The sequence below is a fragment of the Hemibagrus wyckioides genome, linkage group LG29, assembly GCF_019097595.1.
Source record: "Hemibagrus wyckioides isolate EC202008001 linkage group LG29, SWU_Hwy_1.0, whole genome shotgun sequence".
Classification (NCBI taxonomy): domain Eukaryota; kingdom Metazoa; phylum Chordata; class Actinopteri; order Siluriformes; family Bagridae; genus Hemibagrus; species Hemibagrus wyckioides.
In genome coordinates this window covers 18,689,580-18,713,249 of record NC_080738.1, presented here as the reverse complement: position 1 = coordinate 18,713,249, position 23,670 = coordinate 18,689,580, and the positions used below count along the sequence as shown (strand labels likewise).

Sequence of the window (23,670 nt, the reverse complement as noted above, 5' to 3'; positions counted from 1 at the left end):
TGAGGGAGCGTGCAATTGGCATGATGACTGCAGGAATGTCCACCAGAGCTGTTGCCTGTGAATTGAATGTTCATTTCTCTACCATAAGCCGTCTCCAAAGGCGTTTCAGAGAATTTGGCAGTACATCCAACCGTCCTCACAACTGCAGACCACATGTAACCATTGAAAGCCATGATCCATTCATGGCTTTGCAGGCAAGCATCAGTGAAATTGAATCTTATGCATGAAGCTACCAGAAGCCAGTGGAGGCAATGCAGCAGTGGGGTGGGGTGGGGTGGGGTGGTGTGGGAGAATCATTTGCAGAGGACGAATTGCATTCAGAGGTAGACTTGCCAGTAGAGAGTTGCAGTAGTTCAGTCTCAAAATGACAAGAGACTAAACAAGCACCTAAGCAGCCTGTGTGCATAAAACTGGCCAAATCCTTCTGATGTTGCAGAGAATAAATAAATAAATCTTCTATAGTGAGTTAATAATAACAGGCAATAAATAGCTAAACTCTATAATGCCCACTAGAAGTGACAGGAGTTTTTATTAAATTTCTTTTTTTATTGGCTATATTATGTATGTTCTTGTATATATTGTATATTATTATGTAAAAAGAAAATAGCATTAAGACATTAAGGGTGCTACATAATTAAAAAGCATTAAGGATGCTATGTAATTAAAAAGAAAATAAATTACAATCATTGTAGCAAGTACATTTTTACTGTTCAAGTCACACATAACTTATTAGAAAGCTCTAGCACATTCTGTATCTCTATATATATTCTATATCTGCATTTAGACCACATGTTCCAAACACAAGGCCTACAGGCTAAATCCAGCCCACAGCCTCAATTACTTTGGCATGCATAAATAAATATAAGTGAAAAAGCTCATAGTACACTATCCAGAATTTACAGCCGATACATGGTGTAGCTGTCTGTACTTCCTGAGAAGGCTGGCTTCCTTTAACATCTGCAGAAAGCTACTGCAGATGTTCTATCAGACTGTTGTGGCGAGTGCCCTCTTCTATGAGGAAGGCGGGCTCGATTGTGGGCTCAGAACTTGACAGCCTGACATCAGTGGCAGAGAGGAGGGTGCTGAGCAGGCTCCTGTTTATCGTGGACAATCCACTGCATCCACTGTACAACATCATCTCCTGAGAGAGAAGCAGCTTCAGTGACAGGTTGCTGTCACTGCCCTGCTCCACTGACAGACTAAGGAGGTCGTTCCTACCCCATGCCATGCAACTATTTAATTCAACGTGGGGTGGGATAAGTCAGTGCTGACACTACTCTTCTCTCTGTACTGGACTGTACAATAAAACACACAATACACTCCGGTTTATACAGAACTCTCAATAAACTGAGATTTGCACAGGATTCATAAACATGCAATTTTTGCACATAACAGTTTTTGCACATTGCATAGGTCTGTAACCCTAATCACTTGTTTTGCACATTACTTATCTTGTTTTTCATCTCATTCTCCATATTTATTCCTAAATCTCTGTATTTAGTATTTTTCTGCTATATTTTGTTATATTGTTATATTCTACTATATTTTGTAATATTTTATATTTTGTTATTTGATATATTTTTGTTATATTTTTGTACCCTAATTTGGGTATTTTAGTATTTTTCTGCTACATTTTGTTATATTGTTATATTCTGCTATATTTAGTCATATTTTATATTTTTGTTATTTGATATATTTTTTGTTATATTTTGTACCCTAATTTGGGTATTTTAGTATTTTTGTTATATTCCTTCCTATTTTATCTATTACCTGTGTTTGTGGATACTGCTGGAAACTGTGAATTTCCCTTTGGGATGAATAAAGTATCTATCTATCTATCTATCTATCTATCTATCTATCTATCTATCTATCTATCTATCTATCTATCTATCTATCTATCTATCTATCTATCTATCTATCTATCTATCTATCTATCTATCTATCTATCTATCTATCTATCTATCTATCTATCTATCTGAATACACTTATACTATAAAAAGACACATTTAAGTAAACTCTGGTTTCTATTGTGACTGGCTTGACAATGGAAGTATTTTCTGTGCTGTTAGGTGGAGGAGTACAATATGTGATGTGGTTGTATTTGGAAGCGACGTCAGTTGATAAAAAAGGTGAAAGTAACATCAGTCACAGTTGATGGAGGGAAAAGGTGCTGGACACCACTTCTTTTTCTGACTGACTTAATACCTCAGATGGACAGCTTTGTTTCCACTTTGTTTGAGTAATTATTGTTAATGAAATGATTTTAACAATATCATAAATTTTCAATGATTTTTAATTTTGACTCTGCTGCAAATTTGTATAGTTTACTGGAACAGACTGGTGAAGATGTTGAGATGTTTCATTTATTTTGGCATTGCTCTAAAATAAGGAAACTTCTTCTTCTTATTCTTCTTCTTATTATTATTATTATTATTAAATAAATTATTAAATAAAATTTAAATTATTAAAGATTTATAATTTAAAATATTGACTTTTTCTTTGTGTTTAGAAAATGTTTTATTTAGTCTAACTTATGTTCCCTCAAACAAAGCAACAACAACAACTGCACACACATACATTATAGATACCAATCGGCCTATCAGGCCCGTGTTTGGGCAGAATGAGGAAACTAGAGTACCTGGAGGAAACAGCACTAAGCCCTCTGTAAAACATGGTAAATGCAGTTGCAAATGGACTTCGCTTTTCAGTTTGAAATGTTGCGGACATTGTACATTCATGTAAAGGAAACTGTAAACAGTAATAGTCCAAAATCAGGAAAATTCTTCCATAGTCAGATCAGCTGCAGCAGAAACTGTGGTAAGGTTAAAACAAATGTCTGTATGCTGTGCTTGAAGTAAAGCACACATCTAAAGACAGAAGCACATTGTGTTAAGCTGTCATTGTCATAACCATAAATGAATTTTTTTAAAAGTTTCTATTGGCCCTTTTTCTTGTAGAAAAACCTATTCTATTTTCTGAGCCTCTAGGTTATTGGTGTTAGTTCTAAGAATATATTAAATATGTTAAAACAAACAAACAAGACATCAATTACAACTTTACAGCATTTCTCACAAATGGAATTTGTGTTTGATATCCCTGATTTAGACATTACAGATCATCCTTGTTTTTCAAGTGTAAGATGTTTCCATCTGGCTGCACCCTCCAGGTCACTTTGGTGTTCTCTAACATGCCCTTTTCTGCCAGTTTTTGCTTGATCTGCAGATTAGAAGCAAAAATGTGTTACTCAATCTTAAAGTAAAAGGAATATTTTTTCATTAAAAATGAAAACGTTTATGAAACAAAAGCAAGTGAGGAAAGAACAAAACATATAGCATAAGAGAAATGTAGAGGTGTACAGTAAGAAATGCTAAAAAAAAAGGATGTTTTAAAATATCAGAGACATCCTGCAACTTGCCTGCTCTAAAATAGACGACTGTACAGCAGGATCTAACACACTGCCATCAGACTTCACCTGCAGTCTTACAATCTGCTGTTCCCTCACTGGTAGAACTAAGGAACACACACACAGACAGCTTTAGCAACATGTCAAAAACATTCAATATACATTAGAATTCCAATGACATGATATTAGAATCAATATAAAGAAAACAAAAGACTCACTGGTGTGACAGTAGAAATAGCTTTGGTAGCTGCATGAAAAATCATCAAACATGTTGTTATAATGTGCTGCACAGTTCTCTTTGCCCCAATAATTATCAGGTTCTCCAGGTGCCCATGGTAGGTTTGAAGTGATTGTCCCATCTGACCACTTCCATGTGTCTCTGTAGAGTCCAATCCAGGAATCACCCTGGATATTGCTCACCTGAAACAGGAAGTTGTTATCTGAACTGTTTAGAGCACTGGCCAAGTCTGTATGATGTGTTCGGCAGTAAGCCTGAGCTTGAGGCCAGGTCATATAAGGACTAGAGATGCCGATGAACTTGTCAGCACCACTGAAATTATCTGTCAGTTGGCAAAAAAACATTATAATAGGTTATCAAAAAATACAACACAATGTACCTCATTTCAAATTTGTATTTTCATATAAAGCGCGCACACACACACACACACACACACACACACACAGAGTATGACTAAATTATGCTGCCAAATCATCAGTGACTTACCATTGTAGCATATAATTGGTCTTAGCCATGTACATGGAATATCTGACCAGAGTCCCACTCTTTTAATTATACCACATGCCTCTTTTCCAGCATAATTATCCGGCTGTCCAGTGTACCAGTTTGTATAAGTGACATTCTTCAGTGGGAGCTCGTTTAATGACCAGCGCCAGCTATTGACATCATTGTACAATCCAATCCAGGAATATCCAGTGTAGCCTTTGCTCACCGCTTCTTCGTTTAGTCGCAACCAATCATCATCAGTTACGATTGTTGCCATGTCAGTGTACATCACCCTGCAGTAATTCTGAGCCATTGGCCATGAATATGATTCCTTGATCAGGTGATAATTGTGATGGATGGTTCTTAATCTGGATATGACAACTGGGATGAGACCTGTGGGTGAGATTTTATCACTTTAACAATGGAATTCTAAGTCTGTGCTTTTTTGAGGGAACTCGATGCTGTGTACTCCCATGGCTGATGTTATGGGAATGCTTATTTGCAGCAGTTGTGACACCTACTTTGCAAAATCATGCTTAGATAGGTTCTGTGACAAAGCGGAGCAAACCAACAAGACCATATAAGACCATCTGCATCATATTACTCCTGCTCCTTTTCAGGAAGCACTGTGTATGTTTGTGCCAATTGTTGTTGCCTAGATTAGGGAAAAATAAGATTAGGAAAGATAGCGAGCAAACAGTCCAAAAATGATGTGCATCCATGCCCCTTCTACATTACAGGGAACAACTTGCACTTTTTCTGTGTTATTTCTTTTGGGAGAGGAGCGATCCTGCTGTATGCAGCACTGCATGAAAAGTGTGATTTTTGTCAGTTAATGACACTGTAAATTGCCAAAAATTGACATGAAATAGGCTTGGCAGTTGACCCCCCCCCATGTTCCTATCACCTTGGCCTGGGTTTAGCTTTCATATGTAAATGACTACAGTGAGCTATACAAATACACACCAGGGTAGTGTGGGGGGGGACTCACTGATTGAGAGTGGGCTTATTACCCAAATGTAAAGAAAATCTAGTATAAAAAGCTCAGTCTTATTTTAATTATAGACTTTTAAATGGTTGCTTGAATTTTGAATTGAGGTTTGTCTTAACTACACGCGAGTAAAATGTATCTTTTCCATGTTAATCAGTTTTTGTCCTGACCAACCTAACCAGTTTTAGAAACTGTTTTTCTTTCTGCGACGTCATGGCTGACAGCTCCACTTATACAGAGATCTCAATGAAAGTTCTGTGCATTGTTGTAAATTAACCGAAGACCAGTAGAAGAGCAGTCACGGAGACTTGGAAGTATGTTGTTGGAATCTTTTATTGAAGATAAACTCAGAAGTTCTGTGGTCATCAAGATCTCCACAGACAGACAAGAAACCTCTGGTATTTATACAGATTTTGGGCGGCTGTGTGTAGGTTGTGTTTTAAGCAGACCCCTCATTTTCCCCTACCCCCTATTAGAGACTATGTTTACCCACTAAGATTTGTGACCCATTTGGTTGCGAGAAAGAATATTTACGACCTTTCCTGAACAGGTTAGTGATCCTTCCTCTGCGAGAACACTAGAAAATTTGAGAACCCTCTTTGAGAGTTCCCTTATAAACTCTCATAGCTGTAATAAATTTTCAGGGGCAGTATGTTTTAACCTTAACAGTTGACACATTTCTCTAACGTGGTTTAGCTGTCTGTCATATGCAACATATGAATACCTGACAGCATACATAGCCTAAAAGTAAAATTAATAAAAGGTAACTGACAAAAACAGTGGTTTCTTTAATCCATGACCATGATTGACCAAAAAGAACCTCCAGACCATGAGGAATTTTCCATTATCATATTATGAAGGTTTATAGATATGATGTAGTCCAAGCACACTTTAATCTCTATGTGGCAGACTTTTCAAGTTTTGGTGTGCTAAAGTGTCAGATGTCTTCAGTGGCTGCAGATTCTCTCTTATAAGGTTCTCTTCCTCTGTTTATGGTGGCCCTCTATAGATGTATGCACTGAACTTTGCTTGCAGGTGTAGCAGTGATGAGTTCTGGAATGACCCCCTTCAAATACGAAATGAAAAACAAAAGAAGAAACACAAGAAAATATCCAAAACACAAACAGACCAACACACAAACAAAGAAAACAAACAAATAAAAATATTTTTTTTTTACATCTCAGATGTTATGCTGCCTTTGATAGTATAGCAGATTGTGTCTGTAAGAGTAGTTCCTTGCCCTAATCTCCACATATACCCTGACACCTATGGACCAGTCAAGGTGGGGAATAATCTAAAAAGGGAAAACCTATTAGGGAGTCTTCACCTTTGGGTAACCCCCAAAGCCTATTGAATATCGGTTCTTTCCTCCAGCTCCTTTCTGGTCCGTGTGTCCTAGTCTCAACCTACAGGTGGTTGAACTACCTTACAGTGGGAAATGTGAGTCCATGTTTCTTTCCCATGACACAATACTGCTGCAGCCATTACTAATAACACCTGGTATGGTCCCTGCCATTTAGGTTTCAGTGGCTTGCTCTTAAATGATCTTATCATTACCCATTGTCCTGGAATGACAGCATGACCAGGGCTTCCAACAAGCACCTACTCTGTCTCTGGCCATCTGTACTGCCTTAGAAAGATTTACACAGTATGTAATAAGAGCATCTGATGCAATGTGTACATTGGCACTTCTAAGATCAATAGCTCCTGGCATGGACATAGGATGCCCTGTTATTATTTCATGAGGTCTAAGCCCAACAGACCGGTTGGGGGATGCTCTGATCATCAGTTTTTCCTCTGCATCGTAGTAGTTATATGTAGTCAACCTGGAGTTGCCGAAAAGGCCCTGGTGGGGCTGGAGTGTGTGCTGCTGGTGTGACTGTTGCTGGGACATCATTGTTGTGCTGACCTGCAACACATCTTTTTGCTGTCTCTGTCACTGAAAGCTGGGTTCCACCACTGATTAGAAAATCGGTGAACCATTGCTGTTGGATTAATGTGTCCTAAGTTGTGTAGCTGTTGGGCCAGATAGGGTAAAAAAGACTCAGGTGCAACATATATTCCCCCTTTGACCCAGCAGCCTGATGAATTAACTTTAGCCGCCTTGTCTAGCCATGTCCAAGCTTCATAAAGCGGAACATCTTTATACAGATGACTGAGTGAATCTGGGGCACAGCAACACTTTGAGCTGTCTTGCCAGCACACACCTGCACAGTATCACCTAAACAGGCTTGTTTAGCAGCTGTGTCTGCAAGAGCATTGCCCTTTGCTTCTTCAGAGTTAAGTGTAGCATGTGCTTTCACTTTTATTACTGCTAGATGTTTAGGAAGTGTCATAGCAAATAGTAGGTCTTTGACTAAGTCAGCATGCTTTATAGGTGTCCCAGAAGATGTGAGAAACTGACGACTTTGCCATATAATTCCAAAATCATGAATCACTCCAAAAGCAAATCTAGAGTCAGTATAAACATTTGCTGTTGAGCCTGAAGCTAATGTACATGCTCTGGTCAATGCTATCAATTCTGCAGCTTGTGCAGAAAAGTGATCTGGCAACCGGCCTGAAGCTACTACTTCAGTCAAGGTGGCAACGGCATATCCTGCCTGTCTGTTTCCTTTAATTACTTGTGCAGAACCATCAACAAACAATTCAAAATCGGCATTCTTTAGGGATGTCTCTGCAAGTATACTTGGGGATGAGTATTTAAGCATAACACAATCATGAGTCACCTCATTCTCATCCTTTTCAGAAACATCAGTCCTTGCGAACATCATACAAGAGGATGGATTAGTGACTGGGGCATGTTGCAAAATTATATTTGGGGCTGTGACTGTGGCTACCCAATTTCCCCCAACGTGAGGAGGTGACAGATGTGATTTTAGCTTGACTCATTAAGGCAGATACTGCATGTGGGCATCTTACAGTTAAAGCCTGTCCCGACACAACACCTGAACAGGCTAGTAAGGCTAGGTGAACTACCTGTACTGCTTTAAGACATGGTCCCATACCCTGTGCAACTATATCCAGCTTTTATCATTATCGTACATAACCAGGGAAAGGTAAACAATGAGTTTTTTCCTGCTCTACCTGCCCCTGCTGTGCTCTCAGAAGCACCTGAGCAAGTTGTCCTAGACTTTCAGTGGAAAGTGTGGGGACAACACTAGGTTTATAAGCAGGCTGACTAGGAATGTGATTATGCTGCCGATTTCGCAATTTATATCGCCCCCCTTTACACATAAGACAGAAAACATTACAAAGTCTTACAACATACACTTGACTATTTACATGGCCCAGTATGATTGGCTTCAGATTTTTATGGTTTTTAATTGATCATTGTGGGACCATCTCTTAACAGGTTGCTGGTATTTAGTTTTATGTCAGAGCTTGTAAACTGAATCGCTGCATGGTCAAACCCAGTTAGCAGCCTATGGGCCCTCAGGTTGGTAGTTCTTTACCATTACCTCATCTCTAGTTTCAAATTTGTGATGATGAACTTTCTGAACAAAAAACATTTTGTTTTTCTGACTATTCCAAATTTGCTGAGTGGATTGGCAATAAATAGCAGGCAAAGAGCTACACAGATTCTCAACCTCAACCTGTTTACAGTGGCCTGTAACTGATAAATTTTTGGGCCTGTTCTCTTTTCTTTCTTAAGAGAAAATTTGCGATTTCTGGAAATATGTCCTTCCTTGCCACACGAATAACACACTAGGACGTTATCAGGGTTACAAGGGGGTGGTCTTTCCGTTTTATCTCCAGTAGATTTCTACAGGAAACCTGGCAGCCTCTATTCCTATGGAGCTTTTTAACACCTACTGCCATTGGTGTCAAGGTCATTGGTTTCTCCCCTCCTTCACCAGTGCACACAGCTGCAGTAGAGTGAATCGGTGCCATGGATATTTCAACTGTACCCTCAGAGTACTGACCAAGGACTGGCCGAGAATCTCTTTTTGAATTCTCATTGCTTTCTTCACACAAATCTAGCATTTCTGGAACTTGGTTACACAATGTGCCATTTTTTATCAGAATTGATAAGAACTTTTTGCTTCCTCCAATTCATTGGACACTGCTTCCACAGATGACTTTAGCATGCTGTTGTTAATTCTAAGAAATGCAATCTCATTCTTCATGTTGGCCTTTTCATCTTTCCACTAGACGGGAAATTTATTTTACAAATTAGCCCATCACCCAGTCTAGATTGAAATTGCTCATTTTCAGCCTTTAACACATCTAGAGTCTTCTTAGTTACTTTGTATGTGACCAGAACTGCTTGAAGTGCATTGGCAATTTTTTCCTTTTTTGTTCTTAGGCATTTTGGGATCTTTTTCGAATTTGGCAATTTGGCCACTCATAAGGCTTATCAACAATGTTCTTGATTCCATCAAACATTCCCTGACAGCCATGCTTAGCGATGTATTTAACAATCAGCTGTTCCATTTTCACAATCTTATTGAATTAATGAATTTAGTATGTACAACTTTAGTGACTACATGTTATCTAGTTACTTTAATATACCCGTTAGTTGCAGCTCCAAGTCCAACTACAATAACACTAACAGTTCACAAACAACTCTCACAAACAGTTTAAAATGTAACACTGTCACAGTACGTCGGACAAAACCACACTACGTCGGGTTTTTGTGTTATATTTTAAAACAATCAACTTTACCACAGTACTTTGGGCTTAAACTTAAGTTTAAAACACTGTCACAGTTCGTGGGACAAAACCACACTACTTTGGGTTATTGTTTTAAACAGAGCCGCGGTGTATCGGGCTCACTACAGTTTCACTTAATTTTGAAACTATCCAGTTATATTTCTGCCGTTTTATTACTTTTCCCTAATAAAACAACAACAAGAAGAACAAACAAAATAAAATCAAATAAACCAACTTCTTCCCTAATAAAGAGAGGCTAAACACTTTGTTAACACCCAATGGTAATTAACCTTCCCTGTAACAGAGTATGTACAGAAGCTTCCCTGATTTACAGAGGATAAACAATTGTTAAAACACCCCACAGCTGTGTTTAACACCTCCCTGACTTTTTCAGAGGATAACTGGATTATTCAAATCCTGGTCTTTAGGTTTGTTTAATAGAGTGACACTCACCAAATCTGAGAGTTGAGTTGCAGAAGTTCAGTCTGGACTTGTTTCAGGTGATAAGGACCCCAGTCACTGGGGTAGGCTCAGCTCTGGATCAGTTAGCCCTTTCAGGTTCCTTGCACCAACTGATGTGAATTCTGGCATCTGATTCTTGTATCAACTTCTATCCGGGGCATGGCACCAACTGTTGTAAATTAAACGAAGACCAGTAGAAGAGCGATCACGGAGACTTGGAAGTATGTTGCAGGAATCTTTTATTGAAGATTAGAACACACTCAGAAGTGCTGTGGTCATCAAGATCTCCACAGACAGACAAGAAACCTCTGGTATTTATACAGATTTTGATAGGCTATCCTTCAGGTTGTGTTTTAAGCAGACTCCTCATTTTCCCCTACCCCCTATTAGACACTATGTTTACCCACTAAGATTTGCAACCCATTTGGTTGCGAGAAAGAATGTTTACGACCTTTCCCGAATAGGTTAGTGATCCTTCCTCTGCGAGAACAGTAGAAAATTTGTTTCCCACAGCATTATTAATATTAATCGTGAAACATGGATGAGGAAAGACTGATTATAGACATTTAATAGCAGAAATATATAATAAATCCCTCAAGTTTTATGAGGAAAGCCATAAGAAGCAGAGGGGTGTATCTCTCTATGCATGTGCGCTCTTGTATGTAAGTATGTGTGTGCAGACTGCGATCTCTTCAGCTGCAATATGAGAAAGCAAACAGAGAAAAATTGTCATGATTGGCTGTGTTTTATGATTGACATAAACATGTATATATATATCCTGATATCAGGATATATATATTATCATCCTGATACACGGCACCACCTTTAGGATACAATGTTTGAACCATTGGGTGCACATGGTCCTCCAGAATGGTTCGGTAGTCTTTGGCAGTGACGCGCCCATCTAGCACAAGTATTGGGCCTAGGGAATGCCATGATATTGCAGCCCAAACCATCACTGATCCACCCCCATGCTTCACTCTGGGCATGCAACAGTCTGGGTGGTACGCTTCTTTGGGGCTTCTCCACACCGTAACTCTCCCGGATGTGGGAAAGACAGTGAAGGTGGACTCATCAGAGAACAATACATGTTTCACATTGTCCACAGCCCAAGATTTTTGCTGCTGGCACCATTGAAACCGACGTTTGGCATTGGCACGAGTGACCAAAGGTTTGGCTATAGCAGCCCGGCCATGTACATTGACCCTGTGGAGCTCCCGAAGGACAGTTTTGGTGGAAACAGGAGAGTTGAGATGCACATTTAATTCTACAGTGAGCTGGGCAGCTGTGGTTTTATGTTTTTTGGATACAATCTGGGTTAGCACCCGGACATCCCTTTCAGACAGCTTCCTCTTGCGTCCACAGTTACTCCTGTTGGATGTGGTTCGTCCTTCTTGGTGGTATGCTGACATTACCCTGGATACCGTGGCTCTTGATACATCACAAAGACTTGCTGTCTTAGTCACAGATGCACCAGCGAGACGTGCACCAACAATTTGTCCTCTTTTGAACTCTGATATGTCACCCATAATGTTGTGTGCATTGCAATATTTTAAGCAAAACTGTGCTATTACTCTGCTAATTAAACCTTCACACTCTGCTCTTACTGGTGGAATGTGCGATCAATGAAGATTGGCCACCAGGCTGGTCAAATTTAGCCATGAAACCTCCAACACTAAATTGGACAGTGTTTCAGTTTCATTGTCCAACCCCTCTATATATATATATATATATATATATATATATATATATATATATATATATATATATATATATATATACATACACACTATATTGCCAAAAGTATTCGCTTACCCATCCAAATAATGAGAATCAGGTGTTCCAATCACTTCCATGGCCACAGGTGTATAAAATCAAGCACCTAGGCATGCAGACTGTTTTTACAAACATTTGTGAAAGAATGGGTTGCTCTCATGAGCTCAGTGAATTCTAGCGTGGGACTGTGATAGGATGCCACCTGTGCAACAAATCCAGTCGTGAAATTTCCTCGCTCCTAAATATTCCACATTCAACTGTCAGCTGTATTATAAGAACGTGGAAGTGTTTGGGAATGACAGCAACTCAGCCACGAAGTGGTAGGTCACATAAACTGACGGGGCGGGGTCAGCGGATGCTGAGGCGCATAGTGTGAAGAGGTCGCCAACTTTCTGCAGAGTCAATCGCTACAGACCTCCAAACTTCATGTGGCCTTCAGATGAGCTGAAGAACAGTGCACAGAGAGCTTCATGGAATGGGTTTCCATGGCCGAGCAGCTGCATCCAAGCCATACATCACCAAGTGCAATGCAAAGCGTCGGATGCAGTGGTGTAAAGCACGCCGCCACTGGACTCTAGAGCAGTGGAGACGCGTTCTCTGGAGTGACAAATCGCGCTTCTCCATCTGGCAATCTGATGGACGAGTCTGGGTTTGGCGGTTGCCAGGAGAACGGTACTTGTCTGACCGCATTGTGCCAAGTGTAAAGTTTGGTGGAGGGGGGATTATGGTGTGGGGTTGTTTTTCAGGAGCTGGGCTTGGCCCCTTAGTTCCAGTGAAAGGAACTCTGAATGCTTCAGCATACCAAGACATTTTGGACAATTCCATGCTCCCAACTTTGTGGGAACAGTTTGGAGCTGGCCCCTTCCTCTTCCAACATGACTGTGCACCAGTGACCAAAGCAAGGTCCATAAAGACATGGATGACAGAGTCTGGTGTGGTTGAACTTGACTGGCCTGCACAGAGTCCTGACCTCAACCCAATAGAACACCTTTGGGATGAATTAGAGCGGAGACTGAGAGCCAGGCCTTCTCGTCCAACATCAGTGTGTGACCTCACAAATGCGCTTCTGGAAGAATGGTCAAAAATTCCCATAAACACACTCCTAAACCTTGTGGACAGCCTTCCCAGAAGAGTTGAAGCTGTTATAGCTGCAAAGGGTGGACCGACGTCATATTGAACCCTATGGATTAGGAATGGGATGTCACTTAAGTTCATATGCGAGTCAAGGCAGGTGAGCGAATACTTTTGGCAATATAGTGTATATATATATATATATATATATATATCATATATATATATATACATATATATATATATATATATATATATATATATATATATATATATATATATAACAAATAAAAATAAAATTATAAATTCAGTTTATCAATTTATCAATTCAGTTTATTTATCTAACACATTTAATGAAAGTGAAGTCAACTGAGCGTTATTGTCTGCTTCATGTAGGAACATACAGTAGACCTCAACCACTGTACACAGTGGCATGACTACAGTAACTTTTTCTATTGTTTTGCTTAAATGCACAGTGGATGTATTTAACACACATCTTCCAGCAATACGCTCAACAGGGAGAAATGATGCTGGGTATCAGATGTCTTTCCCAGCAAACTCCACAAGCCAGGAGACTTGTGCAAAGACATGTTTAAATTATTACCTTTTGACACAACATGTACAACAATAAACCTCTTGATAATAGCCGGCTATGGTTCTGCTACAGGGTCAATGGTGGGTTACCCTTTTGCATGTCTTGGCAAAACAGTCAGTTATACAATTTTCAGGGTACATTTGATGTTACATGGTCAACATCGCATTTCTGTCATCCCCATCCAAGATTATTTGCTGGAATGGAGACAGAGGCTCCACTGTACAGTTTAATGCTCTTCCTGGTTACGTCACTTCGCATGTGACGAGCCTCGACCAATCAGGTGCTAGGTTACGGTGACGCGGTATGTTCCTCCAATCACAGATGAGGAAATGAGACAAAGCACGGAACCAAAACATTTTCATTATTATTTTTCATTTTCATTTTAATTTTTAATTTTTAATTTTTAATTTTTAATTTTTAATTTTTAATTTTTAATTTTTAATTTTTAATTTTACCTCCGCTCTTTATATTTACTTCGCTCTTCATATTTTCTTCACTCTTTACATTTTCTTTGCTGATTACATTTACCTCGCTGTTTACAATGGCTAGCCATGGAACTGAGGAGGAAGAGGCGACTGCACAGTCCTAAAATCGCGGTAAGTCTAAATTAGTGTAGCACTGTCCATAAGCCCGGAATTGCGCGATAAAGGCCTGGATAAAAATGACTTTTTTGGTAAGTAATTTTCACTGTGTTGTTGTTGTTGTTGTTGTTATTTAGTTGTTAGATTCAAGAAGTTTTATTGTCATTTCAACCACATATATCTGACGCAGTACATAGTGAAATGAAACAACGTTTCTCCAGGACCTGGTGCTACAGAAATATACAACATAGAGTTCAAACACAAGAACAACATAAAGCTAGGACTGAAAGTTCGTCCAAGCCACATAAAGTGTAAAGTGTTATTATATTTTGTTGTCACCATGTTGTTGTTCTTAATTCTGTTTTTGTTATTTATCTGTGCAGTTATGTTTGGTTGGTTGTAGTTTTTAAAAAAAAAAAAAAACATTCATTTTTTTCTAGTTGCCTGCAAGACATACTATGAGACAGTGCGTAGAAATTTCCGGTACAGCCAGCCAGAGCTAGCAAGTGTGGCTGCAGCTAATAAGCCCGGAGTTGCCAGAGGAGGAAGAGGGTAAGACATGAAATAAATTTCATTAGAAATAAATTTGTTTTACTTATTTCTGTTGCATCAGTATAAACTGCAATGATGTACATGTTGCTTATTATATGTAACAATTGTGTTGCAGCTCTTGGAGGTGAGGCAAAGTGTACTGGCTGCGGATGAAGTGGACTTCTGGAGGGGAATCACCGCTGACATGATGTCAGATGAAGAAGACGGTGCAGTTAATGGAGTCTCGGGGTAGATTGTGAGACCTCCATTGTTCAGCAGCCAGGAGCTCAGCAATCTGTGTGCTAAGCTGCAGACGAGACTAGAAGCCAGTTCAAAGTGTGCAGCACTGCATCACTGGCGTCTGTGAACTGGGCTTCCGTCTAACAGAACACCACCGCATACCTACGACCCCGAGGCAGCACAAAGACATGTGACGCCAAACATGATGCCATGACAATAATCTCTGGCTACTTTTTGTGTATTTATATTTCATACGTCTATTTAATAAAACTCTTACATTTAATCATGTCTCTCCCAAATGTCTGTTTTCCTAATATTTACTATTAGCCTTTACGACACCTATATTGTTATAATATATCTTTAACAATTTTTATTGTTTAGATTAATATAATAAATATATATTAATGAAAATAATTTATATAACAAAAGGGAAAAGGGAGGGGTTTACTCAAAATGGTATTATAATTGCCCAGACTGACCAATAGCAACACATACCTCCACACACACCTCCCTCCCTATACACCCCCTGGTATGATAACGACTGTTTCTGTCACTCGGGAACAGGAACTTCCCAGGCTGTGAATTGTCGATAACTGCCGGTGATTAGAGGGGTCATCAGGCATTCATAGGGACGAAAATTTGCCTTTTCATGCAATGGGTGGTGGAACGTATATTTTTGGTTGGGCAAAATTGACTCTGTCCCCCTGTGGCTTTCTCTTTTTACTAGCCCCACTGGGGTTGGATACCATGGTGCAGACATAGCTGAGGCTCTGTCTGTATACTTTCCCCAATAGCTCTGCTAGCCATAGAGTCCGCATGTTACTGGTGGCTGCTCATTGTTCCACTGGAGTTTGGATAGCGGACCTAATTTTCCTCTGGCCGGTGCTCCTTGGGAGATCCCAGTCTGGAGGACCCTCCTCCCTTGAATATCCACCCATGCCCTGAGATCTGGAACCTCTGGGTTTGGCCCCTGAGGGGACTAGCTCCTAGACTCCAGTCTCCAAACTGAGGTTTTGTAGACTATGTTGAAGGCTATTGTGCCTTCCACCAGGTGACTGTATACTCTAAAGCATTCTTTAGCATCTGGTGCAGTTGGCCTTGTCATGATCTAGTTCACTGCCCTGTTGGTACAGCTGCAGACACGGCTCTTCAAGGGCCTATTACCACCTACATTGAGGTATGTGTGGCAGCCACTGCTGTGAGTCATGTGCCTGTTCTCTGGACCTTCTTGGGGAAGCACCCTCTGGTCTCTCACTTTCTGTGCAGTGCCAGATGGCTGAGGCTTACCTGCAGGCCATGTCTCCCCTCCTGGGACCTCTCAATGTTCCTTGAGGGGCTGCTCTAAGCCCTCTTTGATCCAATGGAGTCAGCCCTGACCCCGGAAATGTTTCTAGTCTTTATCTTGGCTTCCCTAGGAGTGGTAGGAGTTTTGCAGGTTGAGCAGGAGAGAGTGCACATGTCCAGTTTGGGCTCTCAGCACTTACATCCATCACTTGAGCACATGGCCTAAGTCCTTTTCCCTTTTCATCTGCTTTGGCAGCTTCAACAAAAGCAATCCGGTCGTGATGGCCTATGAAGCACGCAGTGAGTCTTTGCCTCTAGGGATTAAGGCTCCCTCCACTCAGTGTATCACCTTGTCCAGAACTCTATGGGTGTTCCTATGTAGAATATTTGTGCTGCGGCAAGATGGTCCTCTCTGCACACCCTTATCAGGTTCCATAACCTGGACCTGGAGCCCACTCTTGGTTCCTAATTCTTATCAGGCTAGTGGTGCTCTGCTTCTGTCTTGTTTGTGCCCTTTAACCACCACTGGAATGGACATCTCCAGGTGCCTGACAGCATATTGACTTTGCCATAGCATCAGACATGACAGTGCTGAGTGCCAATAAAAGGGAACTATACAATCCGGTTCCCTGAAAAGGGATTGAGATGCTGTGTAACTTACCAAACTCCAGGCATCCACTCGCACTTCCTTCAGATAAGTAGAAGCTGGAGTAATGTTATGTAGATGCCCTAATATGGTCTTGCTTGAGCACTTCGCTTCATCACATGACCTACCCAAGCCAATAAATCGGAATGATTTCACACAACTTCTGCAAAGTGGCATTCCAATAGCATTAGCCATGACACAACATCTTGTTCACTTCTCCAGGAGCTAGGTTATATACAGTACATAACCTGGTGTAGCTGTATTAGTTTGTTAATCATCCAGAACCAATAACAAAATACAAGAAAATTAATATACAGGAAGGACCCACTGGTGACTTTTTTTTTTTTTTTAAAAACACAGGAAACTTTAGCTGGCAAATATTTGAATATTGATAATGAAAGAGTTAAAAAAAAAAGAATCCAGTTCAGTTCAGTGGCAATAACAAAGCCAGTGATTTAATTGTGCCTTGTTTTCTTCCCTCCCTTCTAAGCTCCTCCCTCTAGAATACAAGAATAGTAAACTAGAATAGGAAAGCTGAGGAAATTGAGGAAATACATGCTTGACAAATAAGTTGATGACTTGTTGCGCACATAAAATAAAACAAATCTGTATGATCATAACTGAATATATATGAATAAAAACCCTTATTTCCAAATAACGCTTTAATCCATTAATACCAATGTTATAATTGTGTGGTAGAGCACAGAGCAGTGTTAAATGAACAAAAAGGATCAGTGGCTGCTTACTTTGTTACTGATTATTCTAATGTGTGTTTGTGTTGCAGTGAGCTGGTAAAGTGACAAGCACTGAGAGAGAGTGAGAGATTAACTCTGTGCCTGCATCTTAGATCTTGCCCAGATTTTCAGTTTTAAAAGTTAGATCAAATACTGATAATTCCATAACGTCTCATGAAATTACATTACAATTAGTTGAAATTATTTCAGTAAGAGCAGCCCAGACGTGAATTCTAGCTAAATCAAATATAAATAAATAAAACAATTATTGCAGATTCTGAAAGTTTTTTTATGATTAAAATCTAAAATAAAATAAAAGATAAAAATAAAAAGATAAATACATTGATAAACATGCATTTTTAAATATAAAGTTAGTTTACTGGCAGGCATATTTTTAACTCAATCTACAAGAAACAATTGTATTCACTAATGTTCTTTCTCATTTAGTAGCCCAATAACTTTATTTTTGGGTACTCCATACATTTTCATAAAAAAGAATTAAATATAGTGTTAAAGATAAAACATTTAGCAAACTATGAAAATAAATAACAAAAACTGGATTATAAAAATACCCTTACCAGTGAGACACAGGAGAAGAAAAAGGTTCGGCTTCATGATGCATGGATAGCTGAGGAAATGCGCATTTTTTAAAATTATTTTTAAGAGGACAGCACTAACAACTAAAGTATAACACTGTAGCAAACTTGTTCTTTGTCATCCATTGTAGTTGGAAACAGAATGAAGTGGAGGTTAGCATTTTATTTATATTACACTGGCAACAGTTTCAAAGTGGGGAAAAAAAGAGCAATCATATAGGCAATCAGTACACAGTACAAAATGGGAATCATATGAATCTTTCAGGAGGGAATTTGATATCCTTGTAGGGAGCTGGAGTGTCATGAACAACTTTTGGGGAAACTGAAAAAAGTCAAATGCTAGAATCGGGGTCCAGTCATGTCAAGTGATGGAGCCAGAGACAGATGCAAGTACAGATTAATGACGGATAAAAGGGGATTCTGTGGAGGCAAACAATTTCCAAAATGGAAGTGTAGAGTGAAGAGCCACAGCATACAGCACTTACCTCGAGGGGGAATGTGTGACATTCTTTTGTAAACCTTTATAAAATACCATTTTTAATACTGCTTAATAATAAAACTATGGTCATGTAGAATAATAATGTTTGTCAAACCCATTAAGATACGTTACACAGATTTCAGAAGTTCAGTAATAGATATTTCCTTTAATAAATTTGCTTCAACATTTTTGCTAATATATTTGGATGAATGAATAAATATGTGAATTAAGCAATTTGTCAAATAGCAGAATATCAAGAATTCTACAGTGTTAGAAAACCACTGCTTTCCAAAGATTGAGAGTTGTATTACTTTTGTACTGTACTTACTTAAACCTTTAAAAATTGTTAGCCATATGTTTTATGTACATTAACAAAACATTATAATATAATTACGTAATTAACTTTCATCAGTAGTTCCTTTGCTAATTAATGATTACTTTTCATTAAATATACTACTTTCTACTTGCTTATGAATTGGCTTCCAATTACTTAACTCAACATGCTACTTAAATAATTGTTTAAATTCTAACGATAAGGAGAATATTAAAACATACCTGTAATATAAAAATCTGAAGGCTGCTCTTCAGTAGCTCTGATTTAGATCTTGCCTGCTTGCACACAACTCTCTAAAATCTTATGTTTAATTCACCTGTCCTTTTAAACCTGGAAAGATTTCAACTCATGTGATGCGTACTGATTTCCATATTATTTTAACTATCACAAAGGACAAAAACTCCTTATTTAAATAAGAGCAAATTTTGACCCATCATCCTCAAATTTCAGCAGAGATAGAAAATGAAGCAGTTCATCAGGCTCACACTGCAGAGCCTAGGTTTTTTATGACAAACTACATCCACTTCGAGCAAAAAATACAAGTTTGCTGCTTCCTTGGCCACCCTGACTGGTCTGTGGCTATGCAGCCCCATATGCAACAAAATGTGATGCACTGTGTATTCTGACACCTTTCTCTCAGAACTAGCAACAGTAGTCTGTTGGATCGGACCACACTGGCCAGCCTTTGCTCCCCACGTGCATCAGTGAGCCTTGGCCACCGATGAGCCCGTCGCTGATTCACCATGGTTCATCACTGTTCCACTTGGACCACATTTGATAGATACTGACCACTGAAGACCAGGAACACCCCACAAGAGCTGCAGTAATGAAGATGCTTTGATTCAGTGGTCTAGACATCACAATTTGGCCCTTGTCAAACTTGCTCAAATCCTTTTGCTTGCCTAATTTCCTGCTTATAACACATCAACTTTGAGGACAAAATGTTCACTTGCTGCGTAATATATCCCACCCACTAACAGGTGTCATGATGAGCAGATAATTAGTGTTATTTATGTAATCTCTCAGTGGTCATAATGTTATACTTGATCACTGTAAATCCAATAAGCAAAGCAAGGGACATACACAAGGCAAAACAGTAGAAATAAATGGCTTGGCGTGCAAAATAAACTGACGACACTTTGCATCGGTCTGTGTCATGAGTGTTTAATTGTCTGGAAACCCATAACAGAAAATCTGTAAATGATCTCTGCAACACGGAAGACTCTGCATTCTAGTGAGTGTTCCCTCTGGCAGACAGAAGAGGGAGCTGCGGGCAGTGGTGTAACAGAATTCCCCCTCCCCCAAGACCACTACTGGGACGCCCCAAGGGTCTGAATGTGGGGCAGTCTGGGTGCAACATGTGAAACTCACGAGATACTGCATGCAGCCTCCTTTTCGTCAACAGCCGATGATCGAGTGAACCAAGTATGCTGGGGATCATTTGACTTCTGTGGGTGATGGTGGCAGTGTGGGTTTGTCCCTAGTGGAGTAAATGCAGAGAGATGCAATAGCTGGCAAGTTCTTGTAAATGGTATGTTACTGGATTGATTTGTCTTATAACCTTGAATAGGCTGATGTAACTGGGGTTCAGCTTATGGCAGCATAACTTTAGGTACAGGTTCAGAACATAGCTAGACCATTTGCCCAGGTTGGTATGACAGGTGAAGTCATGAGATTATCCTGAAAGAATTGATTGTGAACCACTGTTTGGAGGTGCACATGGACACTTTCCCAAACCTCCCCACTCAAGCCAAACCAGAAGGGATGTCAGACAGTTCTCTTGACCATGGGGATAGAGGTGGTTGATTCCTGTCGACACACTGGAACAGCATGAGGCCAGAGGATGCTCAGGTAAGGGAGTTTTGGGCATATTCTGGCCAAGGAATTAATTCAGTCTACCGTCTCTGGTCCCAACTGTAGTATGTCTGCAGGTAACAGCCCAATTATTGCTTTAATTACTCTACCTGGCCATTTGATTGTGGATGGTAGCTCAATGCGAGACTCACAGTGATCCCTAGTTTCCCGCAGAATACCTATCAGACATGTGACATAACCTGCACCCCTCTGTCTGAGACAATGTCATACAGGATGCCATAATTCTACAATACTTGCTTGAACAATGCTGTGACAGTCTCTAATGCCATGGACAGGCCCTTCAGTGGTATCAGTTTGCATACCTTTGAAAAGCGTTCTATGAGAATGGTAGTGAAACCATCAGAACTGGGGAGGTCTGTGACAAACTCCACCACTATATGGGCCCAAGGGCATTGTGGCAGGCTTCAATAGACCTTTTTACAATTGTGGACAGTACTTAGAAGGAGCTGAATGGTTCTATGAACACCAGGGTGCTCAGAGCTTGGATAAGTGTGGACCCACTCCATAATTAATTGTCTGAGGACAGTGGGTACGTACTGCAGTGCAGGTTGACACTCGGGGGTCATCTAGTTGGGCATATAGGATCTCCTCCATGATGTCCATTGTATCAGAGCTATCATTACAGAGGAGTCAGAATGGGCTCAGGGTCCATTTCCTTGTGAACAGGGTGATGGAGATGAGAGAGTGCGTTTTCCCTTCACAAAGAGACTATATTGCACAGTCTATTTAGAACCAGGCAAACATGTGTTATGTGGGTTTTGTGTGTCATGGAGTAGATCAGGATGTCATCAATGTAAACAATTACACAATGGTTCACAGGGGTAGATCTTTAAAAATTTTGTTCATGAATGACTGAAATACCATGGGGCCATTAGTTAACCCACATGGCATCACAAGATATTTGTTGTGACCCCTGGACGTCAGAAACGTCATCTTCCATTCATCCCCTCTAATATCTGGATCATACACACTTCCCAAGTCTAATTTTGTAAAAATCTGCTTTTGCCGAAGCTGTTCATGAGCAGGGGGGCTAAAGGTGGAGGGTATGGGAACTAACCGTTATGGTGTTGCCTCCACAGTAGTGGAAGCAGGACCTCAGTTTCTTTCCTCAAGCCATCAGGCTCCTCAACACCCGGGACTGAACTGTACAAAACTCTCTGTCTCTCACACACACATACACACACCCACAATCTCATTCTCTCTCTCACCTGTGTGGACACACACTCACACACACACACATAACTTATATTGTTCGATACTTATTGCACTACCTCAACCCCTGTGTTGTTCATCTGCTGCTATATTTATATTTATGTTTATTTCTATTTTGCACTACCTCAACTGCTGCTATATTGTATTTTTGCACAATACATGTTGTCAGGCCCCAAAGTTCATCATCATCTCATTTTATTACATTTCATTGCACATTCTTTTTTTTTGGTGCTAAGTGTCCTGTATTTTTGTGCAGTCTTTTTTGTATTTATTATTTTTGCACTGTCTTGTCATTGCTTTGTTTGCACCTAGCTGCACACTTTCACTTTATGTGGCTTGGACAAACTTTCGGTCCTAGCTTTGTGTTGTTCTTGTGTTTGTTGTATGTTTATGTAGCACCAGGTCTCCACAAAGTGCACATTCCTCATGACGTTGCTCACCGGGAGGGCCCAGGATTGGGTAGCAACCATCTAGAATAGGGACACCCAGGTACAAATCTCATACAGCCATTTATAATGATTTCAAAATGATGGCTCTACAAAAGAGCATCAGGGTATTATAATAATAAATGAAGATCTTCATGATATGTTGAAGGCCAGAAAAAGTAAAAGGCTAGATTTTTACACAGCTTACAATGTTAGGTGTAGTGCATTGTGATTATTTGAATCTATTTTCCATTTTCCTTTTGAATTAAAAATAGCACTGCTCACCTGTTGGTATATTTTGAATATATGTTGGCATGCACTGTGCTGACCTTGTGATGTTTGTTTATGACCTTATCTTACAATCATCATATCCTTTGCTTTCATCTAGAAATTCTTTCTGTTCTTTAAAGCTGTTCTTTCTTACTTTAAAGCTGCTGATGGTATGCCCATTTCACATGCCACACAGGTTTCTGATCATTTATAGGCTTCAGTGCTACCTAAAGGTGTAGCCATCTTTAAGGTTAAGGGCCATGACCCAGAAGATTCTCAAATGCCTCATGGTATTGCCTCTAAAGCTTTACAGATTGACTTTCCACACATACCATTTGTGAGAAATCCATTATATGTACTGGTTATTGTTGACTGAAGTCTGCATTCAAGTCTTTCCCTGTGCAAAAAATATGCAAGCAAAGGAAATCATAGGTTAGTTGTGGTATCCCACAATCAATTGACATCATAAAGGTACATCTTTCATATCTAGAATGACTCAAAACCTCTGTCAGTATCTCAACTTTGACTTGAATTTTTCATTTCTTTTTCACCATTAAGGACAGACTCACTAAAGCATTAGTAAAAACAACTGAAACTGTGTGGATATCCTGCCCTCAGTTCTTTGTGAAATTCACTTGACCCCACATCCAAAATCACATCTCCATTTGAGATAATTATGCTGGACTGTATTTCCTTTTCAGGTGATCTGGAGGTGGTTGTTGGTGAAATACACTTAAATTGAACAGTGTGCATGCTTATGCCTCTGCCTTTTTTCCTCTACCTACAGAG

At 39.8% G+C, this 23,670-nt stretch overlaps 1 protein-coding gene across 5 annotated transcripts; it reads right to left on the bottom strand.

The window, feature by feature from the left end:
- Window positions 1-2,507: 2,507 nt before the first annotated feature.
- On the bottom strand, window positions 2,508-19,411 carry LOC131348847 (macrophage mannose receptor 1-like). 5 transcript variants are annotated; one of them, XM_058384026.1, is made up of 7 exons: window positions 19,321-19,373; window positions 18,270-18,319; window positions 10,225-10,402; window positions 4,128-4,520; window positions 3,622-3,963; window positions 3,416-3,510; window positions 2,508-3,216 (listed from the first exon to the last, which is right to left on the bottom strand). In XM_058384026.1, exons 4-7 carry the CDS (start codon window positions 4,438-4,440, stop codon window positions 3,109-3,111), a joined length of 858 nt encoding a protein of 285 aa, XP_058240009.1. In that variant the 5' UTR covers window positions 4,441-4,520; window positions 10,225-10,402; window positions 18,270-18,319; window positions 19,321-19,373; the 3' UTR covers window positions 2,508-3,108. The 5 variants fall into 5 exon arrangements, with proteins under 5 accessions (XP_058240009.1, XP_058240007.1, XP_058240012.1 ...); XM_058384024.1 differs by lacking the exon at window positions 10,225-10,402 and having other exon boundaries at window positions 19,321-19,402; XM_058384029.1 differs by lacking the exon at window positions 18,270-18,319 and having other exon boundaries at window positions 19,321-19,381.
- Between the last annotated feature and the right edge of the window lie 4,259 nt (window positions 19,412-23,670).

What these genes read in the sequence shown, in the direction of transcription:
- LOC131348847 (XM_058384024.1), bottom strand. Translation starts at nt 18,306, where the DNA reads ATGAAGCCGAACCTTTTTCTTCTCCTGTGTCTCACTG. An exon ending in TCTTCTCCTGTGTCTCACTG is followed by an intron (nt 4,521 to 18,269) that starts GTAAGGGTATTT and finishes TCTCACCCACAG; the next exon opens with GTCTCATCCCAGTTGTCATA. An exon ending in ACCAATTATATGCTACAATG is followed by an intron (nt 3,964 to 4,127) that starts GTAAGTCACTGA and finishes GCCAACTGACAG; the next exon opens with ATAATTTCAGTGGTGCTGAC.